Source organism: Diadema setosum, chromosome 7, assembly GCF_964275005.1.
Source record: "Diadema setosum chromosome 7, eeDiaSeto1, whole genome shotgun sequence".
Taxonomy (NCBI): Eukaryota; Metazoa; Echinodermata; class Echinoidea; order Diadematoida; family Diadematidae; genus Diadema; species Diadema setosum.
The window spans coordinates 29669455-29697448 of record NC_092691.1 but is presented as its reverse complement, the minus strand read 5'-3'; the positions used below and the strand labels follow the sequence as shown (position 1 = coordinate 29697448).

Sequence of the window (27994 nt, the reverse complement as noted above, 5' to 3'; positions counted from 1 at the left end):
GATTTGGTGATTTCTCCAGAGCATGCACCTGTCCAAATGTACATTGTAGAAGGATTGAAAGGTTCCTGCATTGTAGATGAAGATCGATACATCAGTTTTGTACTAAATTAATGGCAGTTGTGTGGAGAAAGCAGTAAAATCACTGTAAGCAGTGTGTAACAAGTCTTTATGAAAGGGACTGTGAAATCATGACATTAGAAATGATGTCTTCTTTGGAGAGTACGTAATTATGAATGTCAATACTAATAGCACATGAATGAAATGCTACAAGACATACATTAGTATACTGTGCATGCTCATAGTGTATTTGTGTGTGTATGTGTGTGTGTGCCATAACAACACTCAAAAGCCTGTTAATACAGCTACTGTATCTCAGCAAGAAGATTGCGCAGGTTAGCATGTACTACTTGACAGTCATAAGAATGAACTTGCTACTATTTAAAAAAAGTGCATACAATTATTGAATGAGAAAAATGCTTGTAGACCTACAAATGTGTTTATCCTGTCATAGCTGACTACTCTCTTGCTAGTATTTTTGTGTATCTCCTTCCATTACAATGGTATAAGCCCTTATTGAATATTGGTTGATGATTACATTACACCTGCACACTGTTGTAGTGTTCATGGTCTGCAACATGTGTCATATTCAGTTTACACCAGTCCAGAGATTAAAAGAAAAAAAAATTATAATGAAATTCCTTGTCATGAAACCTTTTCGTACAATAATTTGTGGCTTTTTCTCTGTCAATTCACATAGCATTTCTTAACCAAAGCTGGAGAAGTGTACAAAAGGAAGACGAGGAGTGTTCCCATGATAAGTTTGTGATCAGCCAGGCGAGATAGAACGCAGGAAATGATTATGGGCATGTCCATCTTTATCCCCCAGTCAGATTGTCTTTGACGTGTGCGTTTGTGTGGGAAGGGAAGTTTGAGGAACCATGCTCAGGTAGACAAGAAGTGCAGAGCCTCCTTGCTCGTAAACATGCAAGGAAGAAGGAGTGTTGTCCAAACGGTCGCTACAATGAAATGCATCCCACGCAAGCCCTGTTCGGGATGAATGCCTGCCACGCACCATTCGCTGCTTTGTTAGACAACTGAACGTGGTTTGACCTTATAGGAAGCCTACGCATTGCCAGCACCTTGTCAGTTTCCCATGAAAGTTTTTTAATTCCTCTTTAATAGCCAAGAGGGGATGTTCTTATGGGAATGTAGAGAAGAAAGGAATGAAACATTACAAGGAACATGATAGTCGCAGTTGAAGCTACAGTAATCCCCCTTATAAAGGAAAATCAGTTCTGTTTACAGATTGTTCTAAATCATTCACAGAAGTTGACATAGATTGTTTTCTCACTCATGAAAGAATTTGTATGCATTTTATGTTTCTGGCTAATTTGAGCTATTTTTAGTCAGTCTTTCCCACAAAAGCAATTTTGATTCATATTTCTGCAAGACATGCTTCGTAGTCATGTCTGGCCATCTGTGTTCTAAAAGTGTCGTCCAGTTTGGTTTCACTTGCTTCTGTATGCGCATTTGGAGCCTAGGTTTGACCTGGAAAGCACAACCGACAGGTCGAAGGTACAAGTAGCTTGCTCATGCATCTACTTGGTTGTGCGCTAGCATGTACATTTTACATAAGTACAGTTCGACCTCGATTATCCGGCCTCCTTTTATCCGGAAATCTCTATTATCCGGACGCGTTCACGCAGTGAAGGATTTTTTTTTTTTTTCATCCAAAAATTGAGAAATAACAGTGACTTTTATGGATCTGTTTCACTTATTTCATAAGATGTGCGTGATAGGTTTCTGAATATCTAATGAGGTAACACATGTATGATTTTCACGTAGAGATATACTTTATTTTTGTGAAGAAGGGACTACAATTTTGCGCAGGCTAACATAGAGTACACCACCGTTGCGGGGTAAGCTACCTGCCTAGCTGCCAGTGCACTGGGATGGCAGCTTGGACGGCAGCTATATACATTAACAATGCGTCTCCCATATCTGGCCAATTCGCTTATCCGGATGAGCGCCTGTCCCGACATGGCCGGATAATTGAGGTCGAACTGTACTCTATCAGTTAAGTGTGTGAGAGTTGTACACGTCTAATTGACGGGCCATCGAGTTTATGATGCAGCTATGTAAAATCATTTGCAGATAGTGGTCAGTGAGGAGAGTTCCTCTTCCACAGAAGGCAAATGGACAGTTGATAAAACTCTATAGGAAAAAAAAAAATAGATATAAACAGGAAAACCGCTCTTCCGTAGCAGTTGTAAGGAAAAGTATATCCTTTGGTCGTGAACTCCCTTTCCATTTGGTACACACTGAGAGTTGTGTCAGGGATTATACTAATAGATTTTATCACTTTCCCTGTGCTCTCGTTGCCTCCAGGACTACCTTTGCTGTCGACATGCTCACATAGATCCAGCCAATGATGGAGGATCACAGTGGCGGCCAGAGGGTCGCCGATTACTTTGTCGTGGCCGGCCTGACGAAGACGTCGCGGCCGCTGGAGGAGGAGATCCAGAGCGAGGGTCCTCGCAAGCCCCCGAAGAACCTCGCCCCCATCACGGATGTGGCGATCATCATCAAGAGTCAGGGGGAAAAGGTGGGTATCTGTCTTCTCTTTCTTAACCTGTTGCATACTAAAATGCTCATAGACTTTAACACACAGGTCACCAGGTTCCCGTACAGAATGGGTTAATAGGGGCAAGTGCATTCTTGCTGTGAAACATGGCAACATTAGGTATTTACAGTGATGGGAGGTGTCCATTCACACACACTGCAACAAAGAAATCGTGAGGTTACAAGTTACGTAAATTATTAGTTATCTTAACCCGTTGAGGATGAGTCCAGAGAAAGCTCGGGCAGGTGCCTGTGGGAAATGCATGTTATAGCAAAATCGGTCCATCCTCAATGGGTTAATGAGCATGAGCAGTTGCCTTGGCAGTATGTTGTGCTGCTGTTGCCATGATGTAACATCAGCTGAGGGGCAAACTGCACTTTTTACTAGTGGCTGTGGAGAGTGTAAACCCCAAAAGTAAAGGAGAAGTGACCAGATGAATTTGGCTATGTCTGTGGTGAGAGCTCACTATTGCAAAAATCAGGCTCCAGACTGTGAGGTTTTCTAGTGAGGTTTCAGGTGGCTTGTGGCACAGGTGCCAATCAACTCTTACAAGGATTTTTCATTGACAGCATGAAAGGCCCTAATCGTGCCCTCCACACTTAGCTTTTTGATGATGCCTACTTAGAGCTTGAACCACGTAACCATCCATGACGTCAACTGCAATGAAGGATTAATTTCTGGATGAACACTAGGAATTTGTGCATTAACCCAACAATGACCATGTAACATACTGTGCGATTTATAGAACAGAGATTGGGGGGGGGGGGGGGGGAGATACAAAGTGATGTAAAAATCAGAGTTTGTAAGGTATAACTGTATTAAAACAAATGCACAACAGGCAGAAGAAGCGCTTAGATTGATAATCAGTGTGTGGAGTGCATCAAATTAATCGAAAGCCCAAATTTCAATGTGTCTTTGTGTGTCAAGTGCTAAAATCATTACTGCCTGTGCATGGGGAATAGCTCAAAGGGCAAAGAGCTTTTTGACCCCCCCCCCCCCCATCCAATTGAAAACAACGACAACAACAAAACAAACCAACTCCCCCCCCCCAAAAAAAAAAAAAAAAAAAAATCCTACAACAATTATAACAACAACCCATAACATTCATGTGGGAGACCGTGAAACTTTTTGTAAAATTTTGTACAGTTATGCTCTTTGCTGCAATTTGATTTTTGATGGTGTATGAAAACAGTAATGCTGTTCTTAAAACTCCTGCGAAGGTGTGTCTCAGAAAGTACAGAGAAACGGGTCAATAACACAGTTTAGTAAGTGCAAAAGTCATCTCATTTGGAAACTTCGTAAAGTATTCAACTGAATATTTCAGCATTCCTCTGGGCTGTTAGTTTTGATTCCAAATCTTGATTTGTCTGTCTTGATTATTTAGAGCAGTTATTCTGAACTATGCCCTGATAAAAGAGTTGGAACTGTGGTTAAACACACTACAAATTATAGTCTGCCCACTGTTGACATACCCTGTTACCATAATATGCATATATTTGTGACCACTACCTTTAAAGCACTTTGATATTTTTTCTTTTTTTTTTTTAGTCAGTAGAGGAATCACTGTTTGTTTACAGCGGGGGTGGGCAAAGGAGAGGTGAGGGATTAGTAACGTAATCCTGTCTTTTAATTCTCTTTCCCCTTGTGCATTGGATTGGAAATGCCTGTGGCATGTATTACCCACATGAGGGTTGTGTCAAGTTATGGGTATCAAGTTTATGGGTTTATCTAAACAGTTATATATAATGAAAATCACACTCCTGGCAGAATTTGTCATTTGCCAAATTCTGTTGACGTCATGGCTACATATTTATATCCTTTTCTTTATTGTTATTATTTTATTTTTGCTGTTGAATTTGGGGGTTTAGCCAAACATTGTCAAATTAGTGCAGGAAACTAGCATTGACATCATAAATTGTGTGTAGCAACTGACCATGAGGAGGTGTAGGGAGTGGGACTTTATATGATGTTCTACAGTTTCTAGAGCAGTAGTGAGATACAGCTACATGTACTTGTGAAATGCATGAAAGAAATGTTCCTCATATTATATTTTGTCTCTTCCATGCACTTCAAATCCTTACTCCTTATAATGACTGAATCATTTCATTCAGATATCCTAGTGCAGTGTAAATGTGATTTCCAGTGTTTTCCAAATTCATGTCAAGCACCTTACAGGGACTGAAAACATTGTTATTAAATGCAACATTCTCATCAAAATCACAAAATCTCAATTCTCTATGATAATATTGGGAAGCAAAGGATGCATACGAGTGCCTTTAAATAGATATTATTATTATTATTATTATTATTATTATTATTATTATTATTATTATTATTATTAGTAGTAGTAGTAGTAGTAGTAGTAGTAGTAGTAGTAGTAGTAGTATTCATCTATATTTATATAACATACTTTATTTCATTTGCAAAATGTAATTTTTACTGGTAATAGAAGATACAACAACTTTCTTAACATTAACCTTGTCAATGCTGTCAGCATCCTGTCAGTGTACAATAATATCATATGTGAATGATGGTTCATAGAGCATTTGAAAAGTAACCTACACCCATGTTGTTTTCTTCTTCTTCTCTACCCCCATCCCCCACCCCCACCCCCCCCCCCCACCCCCACCCCCTATCCAGGTTCCACCAGGATTCACTTGTGTGGAGACCACACCCTCTGGGCTGGCGGCAGACCTCAATCACGGGAGCATTGCCAGCCCGTCCATCTTCCTCTGCGTCAAGAGGGGCTATGATAAGCCGCCTCTGACTGACATTGGGTAAGCCCACAGCCCGTCAGGCTGGCCATTAGTGTTTATGGGAAGATTGCACAGTCCTAAATAGTCCTGTATTTATAATGGTAATGTTGGATTGACAATGGAGGTACAATGTAGTAGCCCTCTTTCTTTGCCCACTTGGTGAGGGACAGCTTTCTCTGTAGTCATCATGTTGATAATGCCAGATCGTCAAATCTCAAAATTTTATATGAGATGCCGTGCCATGCCATTGCCATTAGAAGAAATAGAGAACACCAAATGTTGGTGTGTGGCGTGAACAAATGAAGTTATGTGAAAGTAGCTGTAATGTGCTGTCTGGTGTTACAAGGTAAATGCTTCCCAAATCAAATTTTTAAAACGAGAGAAAGAGAGAGAGAAAAAAAATGCCCAAAATAATAGACTATGCCTCCTTCATTACAAAGTGTGTAACAAAGGTTTTGTTTTTAGTCGTTCTTTTTTTAATAGAATGTTAAACTATGAACATTTGTAGCATTTTCTGTACATGTTTGCCCTGTGCAGGATTTTGTATGAGGGGAAGGAACGAGTGATGCCAGGGTGTGAGATCGTCAGCAGCACGCCCGATGGACACCCTGCTAATGTCAGCAACCGGATCGGGGTCAACAACCAGCGGGCGTACATCACCTTCCGACGGGCGTCGGAGAGCGCGCCCCACAACGCTCTGGCCGTCGTCGACATATGTGTCATACTCATGAACAAGGTGAGAAACTAACTCGCAACAGACCCCGCTAATATTAGGTGAGATGCAGAAGGACAGCTTATGTGCGCACACGGAAAATAGTGCCCTTTTGGCACTCAACAGACAACCTTTCTTGATGCTTGTGTGTAGTGATGCAACCGTGTAGTTAACAATGATGTGAACTGTGATTTGGGATGTCTGTTTTTGCAACAGTTTCAATGACCTTTGCTGCAGACATCTCTCTTGCAGTAGCAGCTAGCTCTTGGCAACTTCAGTGGGATCCTAAAATTCAGCATCTGTATGTTTCAGGCATGAGAACTTTTGTAGATCTTAAAGGACAAGTTCACCTTCATAAACATAAGGATTGAGAGAATGCAACAATATTAGTAGAACACATCAGTAAAAGTTTGAGGAAAATTGGACAATCGATGCAAAAGTTATGAATTTTTAAAATTTTGTGTTGGAACCGCTGGATGAGGAGACTACAACAGCTTATGAGTCATATGCGTACAACAGTATAAAGAAAATGTAAAGAAAATTCAACATATTTTCACTTTTTGCGCATAATAAAAGAGCACTTGACTTGCTTCTTTCTAAAGGCAGGGGGAATAAAATTACCCATAACATTTGTCGGTAACGAGTCGGGGGAATGTGTACTTTTTTCAAAAGATGAAATTTTGTGAAATTCTCTTTCTATTTTCCTTATATTGTTGTACGCATGTGACATCTAAGTTATTCACACACTGCAGTAGTCTTCTCATCCAGCGGTTACTGCACAAAAACTTCAAAAATTCATAACTTTTGAACGGATTGTCCGATTTTCCTCAAACTTTCAATGATGTGTTCTACTAATATTGCTACATTCTCTCAATCCTTATGTTTATGAAGGTGAACTTGTCCTTTAAAGCTCTCTTCATTGTTGAACGTCGGCGCAAATGTCAGTCCGCCATCTTGACAGACATACTTCATTGTGTATGCTTTACTATGTTTCTCCTCTTGACACAAAAATACTGATGTTTAAAATGTTCGATGAGACATCAGTACTAGTTAATTTATGTGCATGCTGGTTTAAAAATAAGATCGTTTGTACCATGCAAAAAACAAACTAAAAAACAAAAACAAAAACAGAATTGTCAGCTTTCATACGTGTGGATTAAACAAGAAAGCACAAGTGTGTGAGCTGGGACAAAAACAAAAAAGTCTCTCTGTAAAAGTCACTATGCTGGGGCGTACAGGAAGCCTACTTCAGCGTGCATACAGATTCTGAAAACATTGTGGGGGCGTGACACCTGTTGAGATGGAGGTGAATTATGTGCTTCCCCAGATTCTTTTTGTCAAAAGGGAGGCGGGGATGAGGGAGGGGAGAGGAGAGATAGATAGATAGATAGAGTCCACAACATCTTGGAAATGACGTTAAATGCAAATTCCCAAATTGGATTTGTATTGATTTTTACCTCTTATTTTTTTTTTTCTTCGAGGCGCATCAGTCGGAGCCAAGAAGACGTCGAGCTAGTCGATTGTTGATGCATGGATGCAGGGCAGGCAGAAGAAAAATAAAATGTGTTGTTGAGCACGAAAGAAGGACGGGAAGAAATATGAGATTACATGTGCCTTAAAACAGCGGTCCATCAATATGCAGTTAGATGAACAAATATTACAAAACTACACTACTAATATTATTCTACTTCCAAGAAAAAGAGATATAAACATCTGGGGAATGCATTTTGGAGATGCATCCCAAATGCATGGCTCAAGTGAGCCAGATTTAGACTAAACTATTGTATTTCATTCCTTTTTTTTTATGCAAACTCATTCACTTGCTTTGTATATTCTTTTCCTGTTTCTGCTCTAATGGCAAAAACATATTACTGAAGACATGGCTTGCTTTTCCACACCATCGCAGGAAATACCATTGCATTTTGTCTCTCTATCAGGTGGAATTTGTGCAAATTATTTGCTTGTTTTCACAGAGGTATAGGGAAGAGGAGGAGAGAGTTTGATTTGTGTGTTTTTTTTGCTCTCAAGTTTCTGCTGTCCTACCTTGGGTTATATAAGATGCATTAGTTTCTAATGAATTTGGGAGCGGGTGGAGAGAGAAGGAGGGGGGATGGAGTTGGCAGAGGCAGGGAGGGACTCTGCTACTAATGGATGAATTTTGATTCCAGTCTAATGTGCCTGCCGCATGAACATTTTGTCACGTATGTGAAAACAACACAGCAGGGATCTTCCTGTAAACTTTGAAGACACACATGCAAATGTCAATGTAGTGCTTTTTGTAAAGCACAAAAGCTGCGTACCGGTACCGGGGGACGGAATGAAGAATTTTAGCAGGCATCTTTCATCGGGGAAATGGGTTGAGCAATTTGTTACCCTGCGCCAAGCATTCGTGCCTGTGTTGACAAGGTGCGGAGAATGTTTGAAAGATGCCTGTGTTTTTGACAAATCTGTCCATGAGCTTGTGTGTTCCCAAATGGAAAGCGGCATCATATTCAAGTTGACTGTAGAAATATGACCACATTCAAGCAAACAAACTTGGTAGAGCTTGCATTACGATCAGATGGAAAATTAGAGCTACAGAGTTTGCAAAGCTTTCAAATGCTTTCATGATACAGCAATACTGGTCAAAATCACTCACCCATACACTGATAAGATGGAAGTAATGATGTTAATTCTCTAATATTCACTGATAATGAATTATGTCCTTAACTTTGCATTATCAAAGGGTTGTAATAACTTAGCAGTGGTGACTTTTTAAGGTGAGGGATTGTTGTCCTTTATTCATTGACCAAAAACAAACATTTTAAATGAGGTGTATATATGCAAACCAGTGGAAAAGTAGGACATTACTGTGTCATTTGATTTGCAATCGTGGGAGCAATGAAAATTATAGTGTTTTGAAAACATGGGAAAGTTTACAATTCCACAGCTATCTCATTCTTTGTTTGAATTTAGTCAAACGTTTACCTTGATCTCACATTATCTCTCGACGTGGACTTGTACATGGAGCAGCATGTCACTCTAAATCGCGTGTAGGTCTCCGTTCTCATGTTGTAGGCCCATGTGTTCGTTTTTATGCTTTCTCTGCATAAGATTGGTGACTGATGTCACAATGTGCGTGCTTTGTCTTGATTGTCGGCCAATCGTTTGCGGACTCCGGATGACTTCACGCCATCATAAAGACAAATGAAGGCAGCATGAGTCAGCCTGGGGAAAGTGTTCGTTTTGCTTGGCAAAGTGCCATTTTTTTTTTTTTTTTTTTTTTTTTTATTCTTTTGGTTTGCCTTCAGGCAAAATGAGTGTGCAAATGTCTGGAACTCGAGATCATGATTTTGAAAAATGCTGTCGCAGAAATCAGGACAGAGGAGCAACATTAAAGCCCCTGTCTTGTCTGTGTGGGTGTGTGTTGAGTTTGAAAGAAACTTACTTGCACCTCTCAAAAGATGATGAAATCATGTGTTGCCGATATCATGTTGGAAATTAACGGTGCTGCGAATGTGTGGGAAAATATGTTTTTGAGATTTCTTTGTTCAGAGTTAAAAATGCATCATAAAGATTACTTTTATCAGAATCAGCAGGTGATATTCCCACTTTTGATACTGTTGATAAAAGTGTGTGTGACTCAGTCAAGGTTTGCAGAGGTAAATGTCTGAAGGGTCTGCATAGTGAGAAAAATTGTGATGGTGGTTCATCAGTGGTATCAAGTTTGCTCAAAGCTAAAGGCATGTAGTAGGGGAGAGAAATATCATGTCTTGAACCAGACTATGACACAATAAAAAATCAAAAAGAAGGGATGGATATGCAGATCAGGATTGATTTGATCATTTTTCAATTTGGAGGAAATTTGGCTCTTAAAGCTCTTTAATTCTCACAGATCGCAAGATTACAGTGTACATCGTAATTTCAGCAGTGAATCAAGAGACCTTTTTACCCGGAATTTCTTATACTCCTGGCCTATGTGAGTTGATGACTAAGAAAATGTGATCTTGGTTTTCCTTGATTAACAAGAAAGTGATCCTCATGTTGTAGTTAGCTGCGTGATAGGATTACTGTGTATGTTGCAACTCATATTGTCAGGGGCTTCCCCCTTACTAAAAGTTCCCACATGACTCTAGATGTATATCCTGTCAGAATGAAAGAAAAACGTTTGGGGATCGAGCTAAACCTAACTTTCTTTTGTTGACCTTGGTCAGTAGTGGTCAATACTGTGGTGTTGGGTCCTGCATCACATCTAGTTGCTCTCGTGTAGTAAATCATTATTCAGTTGTGGTTTTGTTTGTGGATTTGAGATGCAGCTTGGAGTGAGGGTGCTTATACATGTGGTTGAAAAATCACATTTTGAGTCCCAATTAGTTAGGGATTATAAGAAAGTGGAAATTATGCATTGGGACCAGGGTAGATTAGTAGTGCTCACTGTTTCAGGATTGATTCTACTTCATGTGAGTCAGAGAAATGGCAAAGCCCCAAACAAGATTTTTGACATTGTCACGTAGTAATAGCTAGATCTGTTTATATGCCGACTCATATAGTCGCTTTTTGTCATAAATGGAACAATTCTTGTATCATAAATCAGCCATCTGCATCAATTACTTTGCATTAGGTCTATTTAGCAAGTTAGTGAAAGGATTTGTGGTTTTTAACTTTGCTTTTCTTTATAATGAATCACTGAGCATGACATGAAAATTGTGCAAAATGAGTCACTACCAATGAAGCAACCTATCACTTGCTTACTTGTATGTGGGGAAAAAAAAATACTGTAAATAGTCTCCTGAATCACAAAGAATGAAATGACACCAGTAAGCATTAGAGCAGTGTGAAGAACATAAGTGTAGTGTTTGATGTATTATGGCACCTTTGAGGTTGCTTTAATACCAATGCTCAATCTTGCACGTAAGCCTGTCTAACAATTTTTATCTAGTGTGCACTTATCATAATTATTGCGAATATTTGCAAGCTAAGAATGGATGCAGCATATGGTATGATTTTGCGTGGAAGTGGGCCGTGGCAGATTAGAATCACAGTCACAAAAATAGTGTTGATCTGGGTGTAATTTTCCTCTGATGCTCCTCGCTATAAATGTCAAGAGATGCATGGAGGGTTGCCAGGCAACACATGTCACCTAGCGACCCATGATACATGTGACATATGTATCGGCAAACTTGATGACCCATCAGATCTGTAAGAGGATGATAACTTGGATTCCGGTCCTTGTTATACTTGTGATGCCATCTGTGCGCCAGTATAGTCCTCAAGAGGCAGCTGGTTACCATAGAAAACATTTACAAAAGGACAAGAATGTTCAATGGAAGTTTTGGAATGAAGAGAACAGATTCAACAAAACAAAACAATACAAAACAAGAACTCAAGTTATTGAGGATACTTTTCTAGTCTGTTGTAGTTTAGCTATTTTTTTCTTCTTTTTTTTTTAAATTTAGACACTAGCAGATGATTTTCAAGCCAATTAAAAAAAAGATCACTCTGAAGCATTCCTTGTTGTGTGGTTCCGATTTCTACATTTTGTGCAAATCGAGAATGATAATCTAATTTAAATATCCCAAATCATTGCAATATTAACTTACGAAAATAAGAATGATACAAGACATACAAGAATAGATGGATATTATCAAAGCGTTATTTTATGAATGCCTGTTTTATCACTCCCATTCTACACAGGATGGGAATGATGTGCATTACGTACGGCTGGATACTAGTATGTGCATTGTCATTTACCAAGTCAGGGCCACATTTATACTGTGAGAACAGTAATCTGCCAAATGGATGTCTGCCCTGTATAATGCATTTGCCATCAAGCTGAGAGAGTCCCTCACTAACTGTACCTGCAACAAGTTGAAAGCTACTTGGCAATGTGTATGCACCAGTTTTGCAAGCATGATATTTCCCAAGCATGATATTTCCCAATTGACGTGATTAAATTTGTGGTTGAGAACCACAGTGATAGCATTATGGATGTTCTATCCTTTGTCAGGGAGTGGAGCAAGGAATTTCCCACCATATATGTACATTGCAATTCTGTTACTGGAGGCAATGTTTTAATATGTGTTGTTCATTCAGTGAATATCGTTGGAACTAAGAAATTTGTGAAAATGATATCAGCTGCTGTGAAATATATGGCAGTTGTTGAATTGATGAATATCAGAAGACTCACAAAAATTTGTGATGATGAAACCAACCATGAAATATAAGCAACATCAGAGTATCTAACCAAATTAGCACAAAGGCTTTTGACTGTATGTTCTGCTGCTCATAAAATCTCCAACCCCCCCTCCTCCAAACGAGAACTACATTGTACTTGTAACGCTGTTATTTCAGGGAGTGGTAATAATGCTGTGTGATGCAGCCACCTTTAGCTGGTGTTTGACTCATTATCTGACACCACGCTGTAAGACTCGAACCAAACATCCATTGACCGTTAACCCAGCTATATGCCATGAGTGTTTGCATCTACACGGATCAAAGTCTATGTGTGTTTGTGTGCATGTGTGGGGGGAGGGGATGTATATGTGTTTGTGTGTATGTGTGTATGTTTGTGGGGGGTGTTTGTGTGCGTGTATGTGTGTGTGCCTCAGACAAATGATGCATCATTAGGCAAACATTTCAAGCACAGGTGAAGAACCGGATGCTTTCCAAGTTTGCTTACGAAATGTTGGGCAGATTTCCGGTGAGGAGAGATAGATCTGAGAGAGATTGAGAGGTAAATTATATGTTGTAGATGAGTAGATGGATATATTAGATAGATTGAAATAGATGAAGCATAAATAGATATATAGATATGAAAGAAACAGATAGGAATATATTGGCAAATAGAGAAAGAGAGAGAGAGAGAGAGAGAAAGTGAAAGAGAGAGAGAATTTAGGGATATGACAGGAAGGCATTAGGATCAGCTGAGATGCTCTGCTTCTGGGGCAGGATATCCGTAGTGGTATTTCGCCTTTCGGCACATTAATAATGAATCTGCAATATGCGCATTGAGGATTTGCAAAATTTCATTTTACTTCAATTTTGTGCACTATAAAATTGTCCTCTTGAATGGGAAATGGAATATCATTCTTATGATGTTGTAGTCATCTGCCATAAAAGCAAAAAAAAAAAAAAAAAATGAAACAAAAACGAAACAAAAACCCAACCCAACTCCGCATACAGTAAGAGTAGAATAGAGTAGATGTATTACACAGAATGCTTCAAAGCCTGCTAAACATAGCTGTTTATAGTTGACTTCTGCCAGAGAAAATATGTTGCATTGAGAGATACCAATGCTATTGGGTGTTTTGTGTGTTAATGCAAGAAGTGGTGTCTGTTTAGTGAATGCATTGCGATGTGTTCATGTAAAGAGTTGTCTGTATAAAGTTATAGTACATTGAATTTTTGTTGTGAAATTCTCACTTTCCAATGCCGTACAAAGAAAGCCTAATTCTCCCAAAAATGTGTAATCTTTGTTGCCAATTATGGCCTTTGCATTGCATAGCATTTGATCAGGCAGAATGCAAGGTATACATAGTTCTTTGTGACCTGGGTTGTTCGATTGCTGAATGATCACCTTGTACAGCTAATGCAAGGGGCTGAAGCTGTGAAAAACAGACACCTCCCCCTCCTTCTCCCAGTAAACAAGGAAGATACAAAACAAGAACAGAAAATCTCATATTGTCCTCATTGTGTGGAAAATAATGTCATTTTGGATTAAGCGGACAGAGTTTCACATAAACCTTCACGCATGCTTATAATGCATGTCACGTATCCGAGCTGGGTTGTGCAAATTTGCACCGTGGATAGTGAGCATAACCCTCGACCCCTTTGGTGCTTTCGTGCCCACATCAGCAACCAGGCATTGTGGCTGCCATGAAAGTAATGAAGAAGACTTTAAATGGTTCATTCTACCCTACGTTGCTTGATTTAGATACTGATGATTAATACTTATTTTATTAGCCCACATACATTTGTATGTATCCACAGATTTGCTGATTTAATAGTTCATACTCTGAAGTATTTGTGGCATTGTTTAGTTCAGTTTTTTAGTAGTGACAATTGAAAATCCTTAAGTATTCTCGGGCTTCATGTCTACAATGTGTATATCCTGAGACAAAACTTAGCTTGACCATGTATTTGTATGTCATACTTCTAGTTACTGCTAATGTTACATAATCATCAAGCAGATGGAAACTATGCAGTCATTTAGCATGGAGGACAAGGTGATAATACTAGATTGTGATGGCTATTAAGGAGCATGCTTCCATTGAAATTATGCATGCCATGTGCGAATGCAAGGCAATGTGGATATCTTGCCGAGCCACACAACCTTTTTTTTTTTTCTCCCCTTTTCTGTTTCCTAGAGTCATTGGACTGTGTATGTTGACTGAATAGGCCATTGTGGCAATATTTATTCAGTCTTGTCAGGGGGCGATATTGTATGAAGAGAACCGACTTTAAAAAGAGTGACTGGAATCATGAGTCATGGAGCCATTGACAGTGGAAGGAGACTAAGTATGAAGAAATGAAAAGAATGAATGACGAGTAATAAAAGGGCAAAAAAGGCCTAAAAGAGAGCACTGTTCTTGCACTTTTGAGCATTGGCAGTGTTGTTTAGAGTCCTTTTCATGTAGTAATGAGATTTGCTTGTGGATATCCGCAGATGTATTTGTCATATTTCTAGGAAGTTTCTTTGCACTGCAGAGCCAGTGGAGCTAGGGTCACCGCAGTGTTAAATAGCCTTTAGATCATATCTACACAGCAGTGTGGGGCATAATGCTAGTGCATGGCACCGTTAGTTAGTGATGTAGCTTGGAGAGGGTTAGGGGGCAAAATTTGTTTAAATTCGTTGTGAACATTGACAATAAATTCACATGCAATATTCAGAGTAGTTTTATTGGTAGGTGCTAATGACACTACATGCACCAACTAGTTCAACAAGCTCATAGAAGACAGGCTTTACAAGTGTACAACACTAGCACCTCTGTCACAATGGGAGAATATTGGTGTGCAATAGTCCTGGAGAAGATGAACTCTCCAAAAAAATAATTTGATATTTAATAATATAATAATAATATAATATTATAATTTAATAGTATAATTTAATACTTCAAAATGATTAATATTCATAATAGCTTTCAGAATTTACCATCAAGGATGGGTACCCATTGTCAATTTTTGTGAGGGTTGTAGCCCTTGACCAGCCTGGCTGGTGATGATTAGGAAACGGGCAAATGTTCTTGTCAATTGGTACTGGCAGTGTTTAGTGTCATTGTAATGCCATGCAATGGGAGGGGAAGTCATAACCATGGCTTCTGATGGGTCGGGAAGGGAAGTCATGACAATTGATGGCAGTCGAGTGGTTAGAGGGCATAGTAATGACATTGAATGCTAATTGATTTGGTACAGAAAAAGAGAAAGGAGAGACTTGTCTGGCCTTAAATGTGGATGCTTCCCGAATTGGCTCTTCTCCCGGCACACTTTGTGCTTCGAATAATGATGTATCAATATCAATCATGTGGTGAGAGAAAGTGCCTCATGACATTTGCAATGTACAGTATTGTCTGAAGGCATTATTGTCTTTGCGATACTTGACATTGTGAGTAAGACTACTCTGTGTAGAAACGATATTAGTTTCTGTTATTACTAAATTGTATTAGATAACCATGCTTTGCTGTACCAGATTTGAAAATGACATTTTAAAAATACCCCTTTCCATGAATTTCAAACACAGTATTCATGTGTCAAATTTGTTTAGCAGATACTGCAATGCTACTACAAATGAGTTTTGGATTGATTTCATTGTGTTAGGAATATATAGGGCCTGTATTATTGCATATTCAGAATTAAAATTGCTATTTCCAGGTGCTTGGCCTATGGGTGACATTGTTGATGGACTTCAAAATATTGATTTGATTTAATAGGGAAAGGTTTGAGTCAAATTTATTGATCCCTCGCTTTCGTCTCAATTTCACCTTCTCTACTATCCTCTGTAAGCAGCTGCTGCAGTCAGATGGTTTGTATTTAGACTGAAGGGGGGGGGGGTTGGGCAAGGGGACAGAATTTAAGAGTGCATATGAACAGTTATAAATATTATGCGTGAAATATGTAATGATTATATGATATGGCAAATTACAGTTTCTCTAGTGAGCTTGGCCTAAAATAACTGTATTTATCCTCTTTTTCAGGGTCAAAGAACTATTATCCACACAAACACAAGAAAATACACAAAACAAACAGTCAAACAAATAATGCAGCAGCAAATGAATGAAAAAGCAACAAGACAATACCTGAACAAATAAATAAACAACCCTTAATGAAAAAAAAAAAAAAAACCTCAGCAAATAAACAAGGAGGTACATGTACAATGTATGCTGTCTTCTTTGTTTTGTCGTATTCTAGTTTAGGTTTCCTAGGCAAATGGAGCATAAAAATCTGTTGAGATTTGCTTCTGTTCATTGTCGTTTAAGTAATGGAGTTAGGTCTAAAATAACCACAGATACAATTGGGACCAGGTCAGGCCTTGAACTGCTGAAAGCCATTATCCTCTGCTGTAAATAGCAGGAACAAGTGTCTAGACTGGCAGGTTCAAGTTAAAGAGAGCCCAAAGGTTTCTAGACAAGTTTAAACAGTGTCAATATCATAGTAAGTTATCCTATTTTTTTTCTAGGTGTCCTATGGAGTCCTGATTTGACCTTCCTCCTTGAAAATGAGAACATGGCGTCACCTTGAATGAAATCCTTGTTTACTTTGTTTCTTTTGTTCAAGATTAATATGATAGGATCAACTTTCTAACAAGAATGCCGTAGCCATGTTAATCCAGAGTTGGTGCTTCAGTTTTTTATGTCTTTTGATCATACAAATAATGATATGTCTGTGGAGAAATTATGACATGTTATGATTTTTTTTTTTTGGCACCAATAGATAATTAGCAATCCAGATGAGATGTAATATTCGCATTACGGAGATGATTATCTCGAGATGCCTGTTTGATTCAGTGTAAAGACGCCACAATGATGTTTAAACAGTCTAAAGTTTTCTGGGATATTTGTCCATGTTCACTCAGTGTGTGACTGATTTATTGCTGATTGTGTTTACTGTGATCATTGAGCTACATTGGGCTGGGTTGACATTTCCAATAAAAGGCAACAAAAGGATACACATGACGTAGATGCTCTTTGTGTGCTGAAAAGGAATGCATCTGTCACCATAACGCGAAAACATCAGATGAAATCATAACAAATGAGGGAACTCTCACTGCTAAAATTTGCAGCACAGACCAAATGTACCACATACATTAAACCAGACTGCACCGCAAAGACAGCCAACTAGGAGGAAATGTTCACTATGTTGCTATTAAGAGAATGTATTAAACTCTGACTGTGTTGTGCAGTCAAGTCAGTACTAGGCAAAAGTGGATATTCAGAAGATACTGGCAAACTGGAGTCAGCATATGTATGTGAAGCCCATCAGTGGGATTTTTTTTTTTTTTGTTAGCTGTGGTGTGAACTTGACTGCTGGTCATTTGAGCTGGGCGAGGATATCGGCTTACTCCATCACGCGCATACCTGCAACTGAAATTACTTTATTGCTTAGAAAGAGTAAAATTTAAAAAAAAATACAGAGGGAGAGAGAGAAGTGCTGCGGGAAGAGTATGTTCGGGGACTTGCACTTGCAGAAGCTGCAGTACCTATTGCCGCAGATCGAGTTTCATTTTTCTTTGTGTGAAGGTGTTTAGCAACATCCCTCCTATGTTTTCATCAAATTGTGTCCATTTCAAGTCTCTGTGGAGACAGAATGGGGGGGGGGGGGGTTGAAGAGAGAGAGAGAGATGGGGTGGGGGGAGATATCTGTAGTGCAATCCATTTGTTGGTCCGAACCTGCAGATGTTGCCGAGTCGAAAGGTCGCAGGTTTTTTTAATGGTAAGCCCATCAAGATTTTTCCTTCATGGTCGTCAAAGCGGGTAGAAGGGATGAAATGAAAAATTGAATGCATCTCAATAACAAAAACATTCGATGGCAGGATTTTCCAGCTGCCAGGTTGAATGACATCTGACCTTCTGTTGTTCCACCTTCAACATCCTGCATTCTAGCATGCCTCCCTTATGCTGCTGGAGGCTGGATGAAAAAGGAAAATTGCTCTCCATGTCCTGGCGGTATAATACAAAAGACTCCCTGATGTAGGTATCACTTTGGTCTATCAAGATGCATGTAATAAAAAGTATCTTCCTGATCGCTCTGTGCTATCTCTCTAATTTTGATGTGTTAATGTTGGCAGCTTATATTCTAAGGGATACACACATACCAAGTATGCATACACACACACATACACTCACACACTCCCATAGAGACATACAGATGTTCTGTACATGCTCACAAACATGCTTAATGTTTGTTTGTTTGTTTTTTTGTTTTTTTTTTTTGGGGGGGGGGGAAGAGGGTATGGTTTCTGTACTGAGATGTCAAGTCATTTACTGTACATGTACATGAGATATATTTGGCAGTGTTTACATTCGTGAGAAATGCTTGCATTGACCAATATTGCAAAACGAACAACTCATGAGAGTATTTAATACCTCCCATATGTCAAATGTGTTGTATAAGGAGAGAAATCACTTTTTTTTTTTGCTCAAAAATAAAAAATGCTTCTTTTTTCAGTCATCATTGGTATATGACCAAGGTTTAGGGCTTAAAGGACCTGTTTACCTTTGGGAACAGTGATTTACAAAATGTTCAAGATATCACTTTTGATGCATATGTGTACTAAAGTAAGGTCAGTTGTATCACAAAGCATCCTACCATATATATATATTTTTTTTTTTGCAATAAAGCCCGAAGTGTAAGGAGATATCACTATGTTTCTCATTAAACCATAACTGTAGATAGTTTAATCTGGAAACATTTTTATTATAACTATTGTTCACGTTTTGTATATTCAACAATACTTAACATCGATTATACTGGTTCAAATTTTTGGATTGGTTGTTTCTATCCCTAACTCACATTTTAGAACTATTTTGAAGCACAAATACTGGGTTTTTGTTTCATAACAATGCAGATGGTAAATTACTGTACGAGCTGAAATTTTTGCGGTGGTTTTATTTTCGCGAATTTCGCGAATCACCTTTGAACCGCGAAAATAACAACACGTGAAAGTAACAACGCGCAAATAGATAAGTTCAGTTAGACCCTCGCAACCACGAAATTGACAACACGCGAAAATGTCCTCCAAGTAGCAATTCGCGAAAATATCTGTACGCGAAAATTTCAGCTCGTACAGTATGCCTTTAAAGGATAGCTCTTTCATTCTACCTCATAGGAAATTAGATTCTAGCAATGAATAATAAAAAGCACTGTAAAGCAAGATTTTTTTGCAGCATAAATTTTTCACGAATTGGAGCCGACGGCCTTTTTTGCTGCATGAAATTTTTGTGAATTGTTACTGGCATTTGTTTCAATGCATATAGTGTAGACAAAAACTGTTACATGCATCTTAATTTTGTGAATCTTGGCTAGCAAAATTAAATTGCACACAAACATTCCTCATTTTACAGTTATTGTAGACAAGATGCAGGACTGAACCACAGAAATTTGGTATCCTGGACAGAGTGGGTTCAGTGAACCTTCATGATATTTGTACAAAGCCTTGTCTTTTGTGCGCATCAAGCGAACAGACTTCAAATTAGAGGGCCCTGTTGCATAAAAGACGTCCTCAATATGAAACATGCAGTAATTGGTGATACCATAGCAACGGCCATTTAGCCGTCAGAATTTCCAAATGTTGCTGTAGTAGTTGCAGTTACGTAGAAATGCTACTGCAGCGAATCACAAATGAAGTATAGAGGACTTCAGGGTAAGAGAAAGGACAAAAAGAACAAAATTCAGACTAAGATGAGGGCTTTGAGTCATCTGTCATACAGCATTGCTCTTGTCATCTATTCTTTTAATCGATGACATATTTCTGTCTTGCGAGCTTTTAGAGTAGAAATCGAAATGTCAGGAGAGTCGTTCCTCAGAATGCATTACTAACATCATAGTCAGCTTCAAGCATTGTCGAGCTTTAAATATCATCAGCCCGTGTCCTGGAATATCTAATTGCTTCCTGGCAGACTTGGAAACAGTGATATGATGTAGTAGAACAGGGCTCTGCATTAGCAGTGGCCCAGGGCCACTAAAAAATGATGTCGGACCAACAAGTTTCCAAGAAGGCTATCTTTTGGTGGCCTGATCAGGCACTTAAAGGACAAGTTCACCTTCATAAACATAAGGATTGAGAGAATGTAGCAATATTAGTAGAACACATCAGTGAAAGTTTGAGGAAAATCGGACAGTCCGTTCAAAAGTTATGAATTTTAAAAGTTTTTGTGCAGTAACCGCTGGATGAGAAGACTACTGCAGTGTGTGAATAACTTACAGTTGTAGATGTCACATGCGTACAACAATATAAGGAAAATATAAAGAGAATTTCACAAAATTTCATCTTTTGAAAAAAGTACACGTTTCCCCGACTCATTACCGACAAATGTTATGGGTAATATTATTCCCCCTGCCTTTAGAAAGAGGCAAGTCAAGTGCTCTTTTATTATGCGAAAAAAGTGAAAATATGTTGAATTTTCTTTACATTTTCTTTATACTGTTGTATGCATATGACTCACAAGCTGTAGTAGTCTCCTCATCCAGCGGTTCCAACACAAAAATTTTAAAAATTCATAACCTTTGCATCGATTGTCCAATTTTCCTCAAACTTTTAGTGATGTGTTCTACTAATATTGTTGCATTCTCTCAATCCTTATGTTTATGAAGGTGAACTTGTCCTTTAAGATTCTAAATGGAATGTTCTATTTTCATTTAAATTTCTTGCCACTACATTTCTTTTATTGGCCAACAAAATTTCAGTTTTGAAGATTGTAGTGGCCTGTAACGGGCCACCAGAGAGAGAGAGAGAGAAAAAAAAAAAACAGTTTAGTGTTGAGCCCTGTGTGGAAGAGAGTTTTTCTTGTAGGCCTATTATATCGAGAGCTCATTTGCTGTCCCAGTAATGCCCACTCAGATGAGAAAGATACATTTTCCACATATCACTTGTATGTAACTCCAAAGCCGCTTGTTTTCTCCCTGTACCAAAGGGGTTAAGGTAGGGAGACAGGATGGAAACGCGAACCGGGAGAGATTTGGGGATATGACGAGCTGATGGAAATTTGTGGGGACAGGAAGATTGGCTATGTAAGTGTTTGAGAAGTTCATTATCCCCCATCAAGTCTTGCCTTTGGGAGGAGGAGGAAAAAGAGAATACTATGCATATTTATTGAACACTCTTTTTTGCTTTATGGAGGGTGGAGCTCACTTCGCTCACGGCTCTTCCCAAACAGTGGGTGTGATGCCTTATCTAATGCCTGTCTTCTCTTCAGGCAAGATGGAGTAGAGTATGGAAACAGTATCAGTGATTGATCTATTTGCTGTTATTTACTGCTTTAGTAGGGAAAAATATCAATCATCAAGGCAATAAAAAGATGTCCCCTTTCCCTTTTTTCAGTACACCCCCCTCCCTGGAAATGCTAGCAAAGTCCCCTCCATGGCACTGAATGCGCTGACCTGTAGTGACTCTGTTGAAGGTAAACCTGGGGCGATCCCAGTAAAATGAGAATGCATCCCAATCATCGTCTGCTGCTTGGTACTCTGGAGGAATCTATTCAGGCCCGTGTCCTAGTTTACCCCTATTTTATGTCCCAGTCCATTTGTCTATCAACAGAGTGTTTAGAAGAAGACTGCCGTGATGCTGAAAAGGGGTCCCCCACATCAAATCTGCTGGGGGCAGTGAGAGTAATAGATTTTGGAAATCATCAATCACTGTAGATAAATGTCATGTGTGTAATTGCACAAAAAGACACTAGCATGAACTGTATTCTGGTTATTAATGGCATTGTGGTGTCTCAATGGGGTTTGGTTTATCGAGTTCAAATGTGGCAGGAAAGGTTATTGTTCACCTTGAGTGCTGTTTTCTTATGTTAGTGTCTATTTCAGCCATAACTGGGGGACGTCAGTATGTCTAACAATACCGGGTAGTTGGATTCATGCACTGACATAGCAATGCACCTGACTCATTGCATGACCAATTGAATCATCTTTTCTTGTTTTGGAAGCCCCCAGTCATGGCTGACATGAATTACAGTGTTTTAGAACCAAGTAGGGCTATAGCTAGATTATTACTCATCATCAACTAGAGTCAATGGACAGCTTCATCAGAAAAGCGTTCATTGCTTTTAATAGTTCAACCTTTGTGGCTCTTGCATCAACAGTTTCGAATGTTGTATGGCAGAAACTGTAGCTGGACTGTGTGATTGACCTGTCTAGCATGCACTATATCTCAAAGCAATTTCTATAGTGCTGTCAGTCAACTGGCGAACTTCAGGTCTTGCGGAACGACAGTTTGAAGTTCACAGTGCACCTTGATGAGTAATTGAATTGATGCTGGCATGACTAAGTGGCTCCTTCAAAAGCAAACAAAAGAAATATTATCAATGGTGATAGCTCCTTAGTTTGTTCAGGGAGATCTGGTTTGTTCTATGTTGAGGACTTCTACATGTAACTGGGATTTTCCAGCCACTACCAGCTGTGGCCCCATATCTTCCTGTCTGTCAGCGTGCTATTGTTCTCTCCCATGACTCATATTCCGCTGACCACCTGGAAGTATCGGTAGTGGAAGTACAATTTGTAGTAGTGCAGGTAGTACAATCGTCCAGAATGTCGTCGGACGGAGAGAATCAGTTGGGTACTCTGTGTGTGTGTGTTTGTTTGTGTGTGTGTGTGTGTGTGTGCAGGGCTCGACCTTAACTTTTTTTCTAGGAAGCCAGCCGGGCTCCTCAGGGACCTTTTTAGGGAGCCAAATTGAGTTTTAGGGAGCCACGGTTCCCTCAGTCACAATCAGCAGTAGAGGTCTATTGCGTGTATTAACCTGGTGGAGAAGATTTCATTTAGATATAACATGCATTTCTCCACAGACACAAGCCTGAGATACCTTGTTCTTAGTCTCTAACACACAGTGTGTGTGTGTGTGTGCGTGCGTCGCACGTGCATGCGTGTGTGTGTGTGTGTGTGTGTGTGGACTGTGCCTGCCACGTGCACCTGCGTGTGTGTGTGTGTGTAGGTGTTTTGTGTGGTCCCTCTCCCATTCCCTTGTGTAATTTCTTACCCTGGTCTGATCATATCGTCTTTCTTTCTCGGTTCTTCTTTTTTTTTAGCTGCAAGGTGTGGGTTAGAAACAATTATGTAACGCCACATGTTGATTGATCAGCAGAGCTGCCAAGCTTTGGAAGCACAAATCCGTACTCAGCAGCTCCAAAATCCGTATTTTCCACCAGAATCTGTATTTTTTCCATCTCCCTCTTTTTGCCATTTTGAATTAAACTCGTCGACTTATAAGGCCTACAAGCTCTTTAACATAACATTACGACACATGCTGAAGTATCGAGCTGGTCACCAGCATGATAAAGAATCCAAACTACGCAATGTTCAGAGTTGATTGATTGCTTTCTCCAGGGAGGTGAGCCTCACCTCCCTGCTTTCTCTCAATGCATGTGTACAAGACTACAAGTGCATGTATGTACCTCCAGAAACTTGCTGGGCTGGTTATGGAAGCTTCCACTATCTAGCAGGGGAGGGGGAATGCTTTCATTTTCTCAAGAAAGCTTCTGTGTCAGTGAATGCAAAACTCTGTTCGCTGTTTCCAACTATTGTTTACTATAAAACATAATCATGCGTTGTTTTCAGGCTTTTTAATTTTACTGGATTTTAAACATCAGTATTTTCCGAAAGTACCGGTATTCCAATTTCTTTTACCCTAACTGGAATCGGAAAGCCTGCTATAACGATGATCGCAAAATGCCGCGCTGTGTGTGGTTGCGCCAATGTGCAAACACGTGGTTGTACTTTCTTAAAAGGAATGCGCCATGTGCTCCTGCCTAAGAGGTTACTGCAAGTTCGATGGATCAAATGCGCCATAGCTGAGCTGATGGCTTGTTTACGGTAAACATTCAGTTTACATTCGATACGAAGAAGTCATTACGTTTTTCACGAGGAAAAACATACTAACAAACAAAAAACACCTACGAACGAATGTTGATAGCCAAAACTTTGAAAAGTAATAAGCAGTTATGATGAGCATGAACTGAAATTAATTGTCATGATTTTGCTGTCTAAGCAGGTGATGACTGCATCTCATTGGACCTACTCATAGTGAATTTGTCTTGGCATACGATATTTAAGTATTTCTGTGATTACCTTTTTAATTGACTGATCAATCGATCCTTTTTTATTGTTCAGGGAACATAAGATATTCGATTAAGTACACTATATTCAACTGTTTGATGTTTCCTACTATATGGGCCAAAAGAAAGGCTATAGAATCAAGATATCTTTGCAATGATTCCTTTAATTCAACTAATAAGCTGGTTCTTCAATCGATATTTCCAGGATATTTACATGCTGTTTATTCCAGTGCGCGCATTCTTTCGTCTGGCACGCACCTGGGTGTGGCACCTGCTTTTGTGGAAATTTCCACAAGGGGAGAGGGGTGGGTGTCAAGTTTCTTCGAGCCGAAGAGACTGCGCGCATGTATTCAGTATTTCACAATCTCTTCGCTCTAATTTATTGTAATTCATGCTTTCCCCTTATTCTTTGTTGATATTGAACATTTAGATTTAACTTTACGAAGGTTGGTAGATCGTGGATCTTTTTGTTGTGAGGTGTATGTAATTTCTTTTTTTTAATCATTCTTTGGAGGGGAAAGAACTTAGAAGAGTAAGGGGAAAGAAGAATAAGAGGGAAAGTGAAATAAAACGAACGGCACGTACGCTCAGCATGCAGTAAGCCGTCTTTTTATACCAGCATAGTTTTCATCATCACCATCAGACATCACTCAGATCATTTTAGCCTTTTCCTATCAACATTAAGAAACACGCACAGTCCCTCGAGATACAAACCGAGGAAAATAAATAACAAATACAAAGTATCAACACCTACCAACACAAATATTTAGAAAAGACAACACACGTCGCTTCGATTCGAAAAAGTATTGCAGCAAAGTGGAGAAATCGCCGTTACGGAAATAACAGTGCGAGACACTTGAAAGAATTACGTTTAAATATTTCAAAGTATAAAGGGAACGGATAAAGTGATATAAAATGGAAGAAATCGTACCAAACGAGGTGTGAGAAACGACAGAAATAGAACGACAAGTTTAGTAGTAAGTAGGCCCTAGCAAGTTTGCAGCACCGAAAGCTACGCGAAAATTAATACACATTGGAAACTCTGTATTGCGACGAGATCCTTGGACCTTGGGATCATCAATAAACGATACAAAACAAAGGAAATTAATTCATTTTGACCGGAAAATAGTTTGTTATAAGTATTCTGTTATATGAGATCTCCTTTAATAGGCCTAGAAATACATCGAGTTTCCACGATACTCGCGGGAAAGAAAGCTCGAACGCTTTTCACCTGCACATGCTGCAGTGCACATCAATACACGAACAGAAACTCACCTCTTCATTGCAGAAAAATGATGCAATAACGTTACAAAAACACACACACAACACTCTAAAAATCATTTCGCACTTGGGAGGCAAGGGAAAAGCGGAAGAAGTAGAGATAATGAAGCAGACATTGCACAACGGAGCGCTTCTACCCCGACTAAAAACGAAATAGCGTACTGTTTATAGTGGCAGCTGGCTACAGTGTGTAGCCTAGCTATCATACTCACGCTCCCCATCCGGCCACACATGGGGATACCACGGCGATCGATGTAAACATCCAGGGTCCGTAGGCGACAGGGATTCAGGCGCGCGGAGTTCCGTTCGGTGTCCACAGTACGCAAGCAGCGAATTGCATGTGCGCACACTATTCTATAATAGAAGATACGAACACACACACGTCGGGTACACACACACACACACACACACACACATACATACACATGCGGGCAACGTGGGCCGGCTGGAGAATGAAGCATGTTAAATGTTCAGCGTGTAGTCTATATTGCAATTTCAGGGATAATAACTTCGAGCGTCAGGGCTCGCTGCGCGCGCCGGGGCCGCTCGCGCTCGTCGATAGTGTGAGTGTGTACATAAACTATGATTCTGTCTTGAAACGTGAGGCTCTACGGCAAAAAAACTTAAGGAGCCAGCCGGGCTTTTTTCATACATTTCTGGGGAGCCCGTAGCGATTCTGGGGAGCCAATGGTCCCCGGGCTCCCGCTAAGGTCGAGCCCTGGTGTGTGTATGTGTGTGTGTATGTGTGTAGTGTTGTATATGTGGGAAATCCTAATCACAGAGGTACCTGAGCATCCAGGGTAGGCAGTGCTGGCTGCGTGGCATTAGGCATCAGTGGCTCACCATAAAAAAAAAAAAAAATTGATGATCAATGCCATTGCACTTCATCTGTATTACTTCATCGTTTCTCTCCCATCGGACAGAAGCTCCCTGTCCGGGGAGAGGGAAACGAGACAGTTGTCTATTTATTGCCTCGGTAAAATGAGGCTACGTGGTAGCTAATTACTCACCCTGCATTAACGAAGGCCAAGCAAACTGCTTACATGTGTGTATACTTGCATCATAATGGGGGGGGGGGGGGGAGGAGGATGTGGGGGGAGGTTGGGGAGAGGGAGGTTATTTGGCAGCTCTCAGCTTCTCTGATGGATATTAAGTGATTGAGGAGTTAATCCATGGAATAGCGCACAAGCAATTGTACAGAATGTCTGTTTCAATCACTTACAAATGGGGGGGGGGGGGCAGGGGGTTGCTTGAACCAGTTTTCACAGGATAAACAGTCTTTGTCATATAATGACAAAATGCAGGTTTTTGACCTTTCTGAACAGAAATGTTTGATTAGTAAGGAGAGTAAAATTTATGGACTTCAACATATTTTAGTGTGAGTGGCCGGCATTCATTTGTACCTCCAAAGTTGACCTGTAGATGTCATCCCCCCCTCCCCCCCAAAAAAAGGAAACTAAAACAAAAGTAAAAAATATGAATTTTGAGAATATGAGTAAAATGCGCAGAACTTGAAATGTATGTGACGTAAATTTCACTGAAGAATTCTATTCCATTAATGAGATATGATTGAAAATGTGTTTTCATATAATGACGTCATAGTGACGTCACGGTCGACTGATCACTATGATTTTACTTGATCTGTCGTCTTTGGGACATCATACATATATGGTATAAGTTTGACATTGAAAGGTATTAATGCACTTTCTGAGCTAACCGCTGCACAAATTTTGCCCAGAAATAAAGAAGAATAAAAATATGAAGAACAAAGAATCAGTACAGATACAGAAGGTGATCCGAGAGGATACTCTGATCACCTAATCACATTAGTACATGTACGTAGTAAAGTCTATTAGTGTGATCCCAATATTGATGATAGTTTATAACAGACTTCATAGAACAGACAAAATCAAAGTAGAATTTTTTTTTTTAAGTCCTTCAGAAGTATCTGAAAGATGTTATAAAGTTTAGAACATATAGTTTTATATCGTTTTAGTATAAATGTGATTGGTTTACAAGTGATTATCCATGACATATATAGGCCTCTTATGTCCTTTCCAATTTTTGACCTGCAACATTCCAGAATCATCTTGTTATTTCATTTTTTTTTCAGGTTAGCTAAGATGGTTAGTAGAATTTTCTAGAAGAGTTATGTTATTCAGCATTGATTATAGTTATTGCTGTCTGAAATATTTTTACATCGAAACACTGCTGAGGTGTATTTGATGGGATTAACTTTTTGTTTAACTGCTCTTTTATGCCTAACTTCATAGGAAAGGCAGTCATTGTTTTCAGGTGATGGCGATGTTTTTTGCTGGCCCTTCTCGTGCATGTGTAACCTTACAGAATCCAACGGCTAATCTTTCCTCCCGCTATGATA

The 27994-nt window shown here is 39.5% G+C and overlaps 1 protein-coding gene across 1 annotated transcript in view; it reads left to right on the top strand.

Moving 5' to 3' along the window:
- Positions 1 to 27994, top strand: part of LOC140231262 (C-myc promoter-binding protein-like) — a 78640-nt gene that overhangs the window by 8644 nt on the left and 42002 nt on the right. Inside the window, exons 2-4 of the mRNA XM_072311407.1 lie at positions 2389 to 2605; positions 5264 to 5400; positions 5917 to 6115. Of these exons, the coding sequence (XP_072167508.1) occupies positions 2429 to 2605; positions 5264 to 5400; positions 5917 to 6115 (513 nt within the window). The 5' untranslated portion in view covers positions 2389 to 2428. The remainder of the gene's footprint in view (positions 1 to 2388; positions 2606 to 5263; positions 5401 to 5916; positions 6116 to 27994) is intronic.